The 12,053-nt window shown below is 38.7% G+C and overlaps 1 protein-coding gene across 1 annotated transcript in view; it reads right to left on the bottom strand.

Moving 5' to 3' along the window:
• Positions 1 to 12,053, bottom strand: part of LRP6 (LDL receptor related protein 6) — a 169,679-nt gene that overhangs the window by 42,446 nt on the left and 115,180 nt on the right. The window contains 4 exon segments of the mRNA XM_021092344.1: positions 497 to 681; positions 3,172 to 3,398; positions 5,421 to 5,710; positions 6,503 to 6,719. Of these exon segments, the coding sequence (XP_020948003.1) occupies positions 497 to 681; positions 3,172 to 3,398; positions 5,421 to 5,710; positions 6,503 to 6,719 (919 nt within the window).

Below are 12,053 nucleotides of genomic sequence, written 5' to 3'. Positions count from 1 at the left end.
TTGGTTTAAAAGCAATTCTAAACCAGACCAGTCCTCTAAAATCAATCCGTCTGCAGTCTGACAGCATGCCTCAAACTAATATCCTAGCTACAAATTCACTGAGTTTGTTTAAACTTCTGTAAATGGTGTTTTGATTGTGGTTTTATTTTTCTCTCCACCAAGGTCTATAGTTCAACTCTTTTTCCTTCCATAAAAAGATGGAAATGCATATATTGCATTTATCTAGAACAAAAAGCCACTGCGGGAATATCTAGGGAGTTATGAATTCCATTTTAAGCCCAAGAGTAAAGAAATTTCCACATTTTAAAGAGAGATGAATCCAAGTACTTGGCCCACTAATAATAATAAATAGGCTACAATGCCAGACAGAGGGAGAACTGAGACATTCATATGAATTTTTATTAGTAGTATCTAACCTATGGTAAATAGCTGCCACTGATTTTTGCATACAAAGGATTATATACCATCTGTCTGAATAAAAAGGAACACAGCTTACCAAGCATATTTGAAGATTCTATTAGGTTGGTGTCCAAATCTGTCCAATAAAGCCTCCTTTTAGCATAATCAATAGTGAGGCCATTTGCTCGCCCGACATTTGGAACTAAAGTGGTACGTTCACTTCCATCCATGGCAGCTCTGTCAATCTTAGGTTTCCCACCCCATTCAGTCCAATACATAAATCTAAATTCAAAACAATAGGTATTTAACATTTCACTTTTGATTATTTGTGAGGAAGGGTCACATTCATGCATGGTAACTAAATAAATTTAAAGAAAAGACACATTAAATCAAGAAAATTAGTAAAGCAAAATCATAGCTATATTTTTTTAAATTATATTGGCAGCTTCAACTAAATATTTTTTCTCATATCCTAAAAAGGAAGTGAGTCAGCTTTCTTAGTCTTTCCAATGACTCTGTTCTATCCAAAACCTAGAAACTGGAAACAAACCAATGATTTCTTTATTGCAGCACTTGCATTTATAAAACTAATACTCAAGAAGATAGCAAAGGATTAAAACTCTGGTCTCAGAAGCTGATTCACTTCAGAACAAAATGTATGTATTTCTGAATATAAGTAGTTTAAGTTTTTAATTTTTTTTTTTTTTTTTTTGGTCTTTTAGGACGGCACCCACGGCATATGGAGGTTCCCAGGCTAGGGGTCTAATCAGAGCTGTAGCCGCCGGCCTACGCCACAGCCACAGCAACACCCGATCTGAGCTGTATCTGCAACCTACACCACAGCTCACGGCAGTGCCAGATTGTTAATGCACTGAGCAAGGCCAGGGATCGAACCTGTAACCTCATGGTTCCTAGTTGGATTCATTAACCACTGAGCCATGACGGGAACTCTAGTTTTTTAATTTTTAAATTTACTTTTCAATTTATGTAATCAAGTCTCCCCCCAAAACAAGCTGCAGTAGTACATCAAAAGTAAAAATTAACAGCCTTTAACTGACATTAAAAAGGAAAGTTTGAAAAAGTGTTTGGTCACAAGGTCCAAGGAAACAATATTATGTATAAGAGCAATGAACCACTCCTTAATGTGTCAGCTGGGGAGTGAACACTCCTACAATCTCTGTGAAATTTTAGAACACGCTTTTGCTTTTATTTTACCCTTTTGAGTTTTTCATGTTAACCTTAGAGCAGCCTATAGCACAGGCTTTTTATAGGAGAGGGGGCCAAAGCACTAAGAGAAATGTGAATGATTTGTCTAATATTTTCAAGCCAGTCATATGGTGGAGCTAGATCTAGAGGCTAATCTCAGCCAACCGCCGTTTTAACTGAACGAGTACAGTACTAGTTTCAGACACTCTGAACACTGGGACTAGGGAAATTCTCCATGTACCAGATCTCATCAAACACCCAAGTAAGATTTTCACTCATCAACTTGTGAGCTGATGCTGACCTGGTAGCAATGTATGAACACACTTTTCTGAAAATTCAAGTTGTCTTGGACTTTGTTTGCATTTGTACTTGTCAGCTGAGAGGCACGTGCACACCCCATGAGCCCAAGAGAAACAACTGTGGGGGAAATTTCACAGCTGCCAGCAGTCACATAAACTAGAGTCCTTAATCGCAACTACTAAATTTATCTGTCTGGCAACTAATGCTTAGAGTAAAGATCACCATAACTCAATCACAACACATCAGCAGAGAGAAGCTACCTTTGCTATGGCCTTCTAACTACAGGGCTGACAAGCTAACCATGGAATCAACTGATTTCAGGGAAAATATTTTTAATTACAGATATGGTAAATATGCTTATATGTTCACGCTGTTAACTCTGGCTTTTAAAAATGGAGTTATCCTTTAAATTTCAGATTACTTAACTGCTGGCTTTTGAAAACTTGTTAAATCATGTAAGAAGGACCATCTACCACTGAAAAACGTGTCATGCTACAACTAGTTTATCAGAAACTTAACTGTTTAATATCAAAGTTTCCCCAAGCTTATAATAATAACAAAGTATATGTCCCTTTTTTTGTTTTGTTTTGTCTTTTTAGGGCTACACTCACAGCATATGGAGGTTCCCAGGCTAGGGGTCCAATCGGAGCTATAGCTGCCGGCCTACAGCACAGCCACAGCAACATGAGATCCAAGCCGCATCTGCGACCTACACCACAGCTCACAGCAAAGCTGGATCCTTAATCCACGGAGCAAGGTCAGGGATCAAACCCGAACCTCATGGTTCCTAGTGATTCGTTTCTGCTGCGCCATGACGGGAACTCCTAAATGTCCATTTTGAATTAACAAATATTCTAAAATGGAGCTTTTTAAGTACAGCTATTTCTTAGCACACATTATTTCAGTGGGTTTACTTTAGTGGGTTTGGAACCTGGTGTAATTTGGGAGAGGGTGCAAGCAAATACAGACTTGATGACACATTTAAAAAGGCTGTATACTTTGTATATAAATATGATCGTTAATATTTAATTATCAATCTATTTTACTAACCTTTCTTCATCTAATGTTAAAGACGAAATTAAAATTTAGCTAGTAAATATTAATTCTAAGTCAGTAGAATCTCAACTAATGGTTTTAAGATAAAATCTATCTATGGTTTAGCTGTCAGATTCCCATAAGCATTGTTTAAGACATCAAGACTATATAACCCGTAACTAGGTCCATGTGCAATGTAGTTGCAAAGAATGCATACAAGAAGCTGTTTACCCTTCAGCAGGGTCCAACGCAAGAGCTCTGGGACTATCTAGGTCTTTCCACACCAAAACTTGTCGGTGCTGCCCATCCAACTTTGACACTTCAATTCGATTTGTTCCTGTGTCTGCCCAGTACAAGTTCTTCCCAAGCCAGTCTACTGCCATGCCTTCTGGATAATCTAGGCCAAATTCTACCACGTGTTCCAGTGCACTGCCATTCATAAAGGCTCTGCTGATGGTCTGTGAAAATAAGATTAACAATAAAGTCACAGGACTTAAGTACAAAACACAATCCAGAAAGAATGTGTGGTTTGGTTTTTATTGGGTGAGAGGATCCAGAAGAGCCAGAGGCATAGTTTCTTAATACAATTCACATATTTTATGAGCACAGAAAAAAAATGATGTCAATCTCTAATAAATGCAACTGTGACCTCAAGTTTTACTGCCAATTCAGAGAGAAATTTTTAAAATTCTTAAGGACCAGAAATTTATTCTAGTAAAACAGTGAAATGACTATTCTTTTAAAACTTATTAGTAATCAAGTGAAAAAGATGTAACCAGAATGCTGTAGACTTTTCACTGGTAGTCAGCTTCCTGAAGGTTCTTGAGAGTACCATATGCCATGCCATTGTGTCAATCTGAGAAGATCTCAATAACCTTACACCTTATAAAATGCAAACTACTATTATCATAACATTACCACTACAGCTCTGAATTCCCTAAAAAGTTTAAAGTTATAATTCAAGTTATTAATAACAGTTGCTACATCTTGGCAGAGCACTACCTTAAGTACTCTGTGTACAAATATTTTCTCATTTAATCCTCACAAAAGGCCTGAAAGATAGGCATTATTTCCCTCTCTTTTTCTTTTCTATTTAGGGCCACAACTGTGGCATATGGAAGTTCCCAGGCTACAGGTCAAATTGGAGCTATAGCTGCTGGCCTACGCCACAGCCATAGCAAGGCAGGATCTGAGCCACGTCTGCGACCTGCACCACAGCTCATGGCAATGCCAGATCCTTAACCTACTGAGTGAGATCAGGGATCAAACTCGCATCCTCACGGATACTAGTCAGGTCTGTTACTGCTGAGCAATGACGACAATTCCATTACCTCTATTTTTTTTTTTTTGAGGGCCACACTCGAGGCACATGGACGTTCCCAGGCTAGGGGTCTAATCCGAGCTGTAGCTGCTGGTCTATGCCACAGCCACAGCCACACCAGATCTGAGCCGTGCCTGCAACCTACACCACAGCTCACAGCAACGCCAGATCCTTAATCCACTGAGTGAGGCCAGGGATCGAACCTGCAACCTTGCGATTCCTAGTCAGATTCATTTCTGCTGTGCATGATGGGAACTCCTCTATTTTTAAGATAAGGAAACTTAGAAACCCACACAATAAAACCCAAGATTTATTTATTTACTTATTTTTAATTAACTTATTTTTTGGCTGCCTTGCAGCATATGGAGTTCCTAGGCCAGAGATCAGATCTGAGCCTCAGTTTCAACCCATGCTGCAGCTGTGGCAATGCTGGATCCTTAGGCCACTGTGCCGGGCCAGGGATCAAACCTGCATTCCAGTGCTCCAGAGGTGCCACTGATCCTGTTGCACCAAGGTGGGACTCCCAGAAGCCAAGATTTATTTATTTACTTCATTTATTCACTGACTTAGAGTTTATTGAACACCATCAGAATCCAACTCTGACTCCAACATTCCATGATATTTGCATATTAGACAAAATTTTACACAAGTTATCTAAAAACGAGCCCAAAACAACCTGGAAGAAGCAAAGATTGTTCTCCAGATTTTCTAGTCAAGAGCTCTACACTGCTGACTTAGTATGTTTCTCAGTATTTATTTGGGGGTGACAGGAGTATTCTGTAACTCTGAGCTGGAATTTTCTACCTCAATAAGGTTACCAGAAAAAAATTTTAACAAATTAATAGTCTCTGTAAGCCATTAATGTGAAGCACACAATTGCTTACTCTCTAACAGCAGAAAATGTCACTCATTATCTTCAAATAGAACAAAGTAGAGGAAGTTTATATCTTGCAGATTTAGAACACTCAAGCGAAGTATCTTGCACTAAAAGATACTTAAAATACTGAATTGGCCTTTCCCTTGACTTTCTTTAAAAAGTTAAGAGTTTCTGTTGAACTCTGCCTATTAAGTAGTGAGAGAAGTTGATCACAGCATGAAGAACTCAGAAATTCTAGAAACCCTCCCTTCTAGTTCCTTAATATTCCAATCCTTTGCTAACCTTCAGCGATATGTCAGTCCAGTAAATTCGGTTGTCTGTCACATCAAAATCCAAAGCAGAAGCTTCTTTGACACCAGTGAGTGGAATGGCTACATTATTATTGTTAGTTTCCAGGGAAATTCGCCTGATATCTGCTCTCCGAGAAAACAAAAGGAAAGCCTCTGGGACAATGCAGGTCTTCATGTCACTGATGAGTTCAAAGCCAATGGGGCAGGCACAGCGGAGGCCCTGAGGTCTATAGAGGCAGAGATGGCTACATCCCCCATTCTCCTCAGCACAGGGGTTGGAACCTAAATTAAAGATAAAAGAATTTAAAAAGTGCACAGAAGGATACACACATTGACACAATCAACACATTTTCAACTTAAAATGACTAAGTACTTGTATCACAAAGACCTAGGATTATATTTGCTCCCAAATCTAGAATTTCAATTCTAATCCCACAAACAAGCACTATGAGGATTATGAGGGGATAAAAGACCAGGTACAGGGACGCAAGCCTGTAGTCCCAGCTACGGGGGAGGCTGAAGCAGAAGGATGGCTTGAGCCCGGGAGTTCTGATCTGTACTGCACTATGCTGATCACACGTCCACACTACGATGGCATCAGTAGGGTGACCTCCTCGGAGCAGGGCAGTACCAGGTTCCCAAGGAGGAGTGAGCTGGCCCAAGGTGAAAACCAAGCAGGTCAAAACTCTCCTGCTGATCAAGTGGGAATAGAAGCATGAGAAAAATACTTTCCTTTGTACCTACAGTAAGCTTTAAGTAAATTTCTATTCATACAACAGAAATTCTTTTCATGAAGGTGTGTTTGTGTGCGCACACACTAAGGTTAATGAGTGCATGTGTTTCCATGCATTAATGTAAGGTGGGTGCAGGCATGTTCTCACATGCGTTAAGTTTAGCCCTTCAATTCAAACCCCGTAGCCAGAGTACTAAGCCATTCCTAGCTAAAAAAGGTTTAATAGATAATTTCTATATTCCTCAAAACATCAACAATTTACACCACTGACTTTACAAGATAACTATCTTCATCTTTCTCACATCTGGTTCAATCTCTAAGAGAATTCTGGAATGACTCACCAATGATTCGGTGAACATTTGTGGCCTTCAGGCCCATGAGGTCAGGGAGCTGGTCTATGATGATCTCCCGCTCAGCACTTCGTTTGTGTACTCTTTCGATGCTGCGTCTCTGCCAGTCAGTCCAGTAAACATAGTCACCCAACAAAGTAAACCCAAATATGTGAGGAATTTTGTCTTCTACTAGTACTCGTCTCCCAGTCCCATCAGTATTCATAACCTTCAATTTAAGTTTAAAGAGAAGGAAGAGGAAAAGATGTGCACTTACTCTTCAAATACATGTAAAATAACAAAACCAACTGCAGCTATATCAAAATCCTTAGTGTCATCTTAGTTACTCCTATTACAATGTTTTCACAAAATGACAACATGCAGATTTAATGAGAATGATTTCAAATACTTGATATACCTAGAAGAGAGGCAGGATTCTCTCAAATCACACCAATGTTTTCTTACGTCAGTTTCCCAAGGCAATAAATATAAGAACAAAAATAAACAAAAGGGACTTGATCAAGTTCTCAATACAGATTTGTATTTTACCTCTATTTTTCTCCATTCTCTTATAATCTTTCCTTCTAAAAACTGTGGCAATATTTGGTGTGCATCTCCCCTATTAAATGACTGTATAAAAATTAAAAGTACAGTATTATCACCTTAAGTTTACCTGTACATTTAAAATTATCGTGTACCTACACACACATTATTTTATTACATATTTTGTTTTGTTTTCGCATTTTATCCTGAGAATCTAGTCTTTTTTATAGCTAAGGAAACTGGGATTCAAATAATGTCACACAGGGAGTTCCTCTCATGGCTCAGAGGTAACAAATCCAACTAGTATCCATGAGACCACAGGTTCAATCCCTGGCCTCACTCAGTGGGATCCAGCATTGCTGTGGCTGTGGTATAGACCAACAGCTACAACTCCAATTCGACCTCTAGCCTGGGAACTTCCATATGCCGCAGGTGGGGCCCTAAAAAAAAAAAAAAAAAAAAAAAGACCAAACAAAGCAAAACGAAAGGTCATACAACTTGTAACCAAGTTGATGTCTTTTTTTAGGACTCATTCTACTTAGAAGACTTTTTATTTCACTGTTTTTGTTTAAAATTTAAAAAACAACCCCGCCTAAGAGTTCTCAATAAATCACTCAGTCCCTTACTAAGGCTATAATCGCAAAATTATCAGAAGTTTATGACATTTTAGATACTCTCTCTGCAACTAAGTTTCAAGTAACTAGGACGTACCAACTCTGTCCAATTACTTTATAGCAACATCATTAAATCCATTCTGACACTTTACTTAATAAACATCAACAATTTCCTTAGAAGTGTAAAAGGCAGTGTCTTTCTCCGACATTGCAAAAACATGTAATCTTCTGTTCTAAAAGACAGAGTAAGTCTTCCAAAGCACCAACTTCCAAGTCCCCAAATGAGACCATTTCTACCTTTTTTTTTTTCATTTAAAATGATTATTTTTTCCATTATACCTGGCTTACAGTATTCTGTCAATTTTCTACTGTACAGCAAGGTGACCCAGTCACACATACATATACATTCTTTTTCTCACATTATCATGCTCCATCATAAGTGACTAGATATAGTTCCCAGGGCTATACAGCCAGATCTCATTGCTTATCCATTCCAAAGGCAATAGTGGCCTGTTTGCCAGGCAAATCAAGCTTCAGAAATGTTATTGCTACTAAAAACATGTACATGCAAACAATATCTGCTACTCACCTATCTAAAAAGAAGTTATCAGACATATAATCTTATGCAAGTATTAATTTTTTATCCATAAAATTACATTCCATGTAAGTCAATACTAAGCCTAGATGAAATGATAGCAAGTATTATCTTTCTTTCTCCTTGCTGAATTTCCAAAAGAGTCAAACTTTGGAAAGAAAATACTTAAAAATTAAGCAAAATTGTGCTGTGTCCTTGTATTTTCCCTTGTAAATATCAATAAACACTTAATGGAAGAGAGACTATGTTAATTGAATGGTTTATGTATTCTTATCAGATACAACAGGACTTATGCCAAATGAATACATCTGCATTTGAATAGAATGTATTTAAAAGACAAAAACAGGGAGTTCCCCTCACGGGGCAGCCGAAACAATCGCTGAAACAATCTGATGAGGAACCATGAGGTTGTGGGTTCGATCCCTGGCCTCACTCAGTGGGTTAAGGATTCGGCGTTGCCCTGTGAGCTGTGGTGTAGGTCACAGATGTGGCTCGGATCTGGCGTTGCTGTGGCTCTGGCATAGGCCGGCAGCAAAAGCTCTGATTAGACAGACACCTAGCCTGGGAACCTCCATATGTCGCAGGTGTGGCCTTAAAAGAACCAAAAAAAAAGTAAAAACATAGTTTAGAATTAAGAATTTAGAATTATACTATTCCAACTACTGCATTAAACATATTTTTAAAGTCAATAATTTCTCCTTAATTTGAGATAGGAATTACATTTTTTTTACATTCATATTTTCTCGCAACAGACTATTCTTGGACATATTTTACAATGTCCACCATTTATCTTAAAATTACTTTTGTGTTTAAGAGTAAAAGAACTAAGCACAGAAAAGGGGTTGATAATCTGTTTACATATCTATCTAGAATGTGAGCTCTAAAATAGCATGAACCTAATTCATGTATTCATATCTTTCACAGCTTCTATTAAAGAGCCTGGCAAAGAACTCAATAAATTTGTTAAACAACTTTTATTTTTATTTTATCTTGTGTGTGTGTGTCTTTTTGCCATTTCTGGGCCACTCCCACAGCATATGGAGGTTCCCAGGCTAGGGGTTGAATTGGAAATGTAGCCCCCGGCCTACGCCAGAGCCACAGCAATGCGGGATCCGAGCCGCGTCTGTGACCTACACCACAGCTCACGGCAATGTCGGATTGTTAACCCACTGAGCAAGGGCAGGGACTGAACCCGCAACCTCATGGTTCCTAGTCGGATTCATTAACCATTGCACCACAACGGAACTCCTTAAATAACTTTTAAAAGGAGAAAGGTTTCCTAAGACCTAAGACACTCAAGAAACCTTCTTAAAAATGGAAATGAAAATATATATAACAGGTCTTATCCTCAGATCCTAGCTGAGCCCTCTTAATGGATGAAAGGTATTCTTGCCCAAATTTTAAATCCATATAAAAATGCACACATCGCCTATTTTTGGAGAATGGATACATTCCTGATCCCTCCTAAAAGCAGAGCTCCAAGAAAGAATTTCTGGCCCCATTTTATTACTGCCTGGAAACTGCGATCAGGGTGAAAATCTTTCCTTTATTAGACATAATTCAGAATAGTCATTATTTTAGGTGGGAGAAGCTTATTTTTAAAAACTCTGCCCTTTTGCCTCCATCCTAACATGGAGATTCTCTCCTGACTCTGGTATCTTCTTCTACCCCAACTTAAAGAACTTCCCAATACTACTTCCTTCCTTCCCAGTTATCTCCAATTTCTCCCTCTTCATCCTTCTTTTCTGCCTTTAACACAACACAACTTCCGCCGTCTTAGAAAGACACTATTTAAATGTTGAATAATTCTGTTTCTATTGCCATGCTCTTTAAATGTGACCTCTAACAGCTGCCTCTGCCTCATACCATTCATTCCCTTAATGCCTTAGGACTAGCTGACAATCTGGGACTCAGATGAAATAACCACAGAAAATGATCAATGACTACTCCAGTTTTTCTCTGCTCTTGTGTTCTTTTGCCTCTTTTTTTTTTTTTTTTTTTTGTCTTTTTGCCATTTCTTGGGCCACTCCCGCAGCATATGGAGGTTCCCAAGCTAGGGGTCTAATCGGAGCCGTAGCCACCGGTCTAGGTCAGAGCCACAGCAATGCCACAATGGGAACTTCCCTTTTGGCTCTTTTTAACCCACTGAAACTCTACGCCAGGTTTTCGTGGCACAACCTAATCTTATTTCCTTATCTAGACAAGGACTACTTTTTATCTCTAAAAGACAAGGACTGTCGGGGAGCAGTGGTTAACGAATCCAACTAGGAACCATGAGGGTGCGGGTTCGGTCCCTGGCCTTACTCAATGGGTTAACAATCCGGCGTTGCCGTCAGCTGCGGTGTGGGTTGCAGACGTGGCTCAGATCCCAAGTTGCTGTGGCTCTGGTGTAGACCAGAGGCTACAGCTCCGATTTGACCCCTAGCCTGGGAACCTCCATATGCCAAGAGAAGCAGCACTAGAAAAGGCAAAAAGATAAATAAATAAATAAGTAAATAAAAGACAAGCACTACTTTCTATCTCTTTTTATCTCACTGGCTCCTCTTTCCTTTTTCGAACCTGGCTGGATATTTTCCGAGGTTTCCTTATCTGTCTATAAAACACTCTTCAACAAGCCCATCAGGTCTTAAGGCTTTACTATTACTTTACACAGACAAATAACAAACACATAAAGTTCTAGTTTAAGGTTGTATCAGTTTTCACTGCAGTTTTTCCAAATGCATCTCCTGGAAAATGTACGGCCATCTCATCTAAAATGTCATGTACTTTAACAGGAAACCTATCTTCTCCATTAGGGGAGGAGTTCACTATTCTATCAGAGAGCTAGATATTCTGTATTACAACACTCTAAAATAGTACCTTCCTACAAGCTTATGGTATAGTAAACCATGTCTGATTTTATTTTCTTCCTAGTTTCAGTATTACCTTAAATCAATTATTATCTTACATTTAATAAATTAACACTACTTTTGCTGATTATGATTGACGCTCAAATACTGACCTTCCTATTACAATTTATTTGCTGATCTAAAAGCATTATTAGTTGTCTAATAATGAACTTTTTAAAAATCAAAATTAGATTTCTACTTCAAAAATATTACAGGATCAACCAACTCTCCCCTTTCAGCTATGTGGCCTGTAACATTCTTATATGTTCATTTGATAAATTAACAACTAAGACAGCTGATTAAGTATGAATTAAATAATGGGCAAAGAATGAAATTGAAAATCACAGAGAGAAAAATAACAAATAGACAATGTCAAAAGTTCCCTCTGATTTACACAATTCAGTATTTTCTATTTAATATTGATTCTTCATTCTTCTGCTCTCTAAATCTCTTATGATTAGCAAATGATATTCTTGCAGAATTGGGACAGATTTGGATTTTAAATATAAGCTCTATTACCCACTGGATACTCTCTTTTTTTTTTTTTTTTTTTTTTTTTGCTTTTTAGGGTTGCATCTGCTGCAGCATGCGGAAGTTCCTAGGCTAGGGGTCAAACTGGAACTACAGCTGCCAGCCTACGCCACAGCCACAGCCACGTAGGATCTGAGCCACGTCTGTGACCTACACCACAGCCCACGGCAACGCTGGATCCTCAACCCACCAATCAAGGCCAGGGATCAAATCCGCAACTCATGGTTCCTAGTCAGATTGATTCCACTGCACCATGACAGGAACTCCCCCACTAGATACTCTTTAGGCAACTTTTCACATGTGAAGTAGGGAGAGAGCACTTAGGTGAATTATTTAAGGATTAAAGAATGTTTACTATACAGCACAGTATCGGATGTATAGTAGATGCTCAG

The sequence above is a fragment of the Sus scrofa genome, chromosome 5 (assembly GCF_000003025.6).
Source record: "Sus scrofa isolate TJ Tabasco breed Duroc chromosome 5, Sscrofa11.1, whole genome shotgun sequence".
In the NCBI taxonomy this organism is placed as follows: domain Eukaryota; kingdom Metazoa; phylum Chordata; class Mammalia; order Artiodactyla; family Suidae; genus Sus; species Sus scrofa.
The sequence above is the reverse complement of the archived record's forward strand: the minus strand, read 5'-3'. Positions and strand labels throughout refer to the sequence as shown.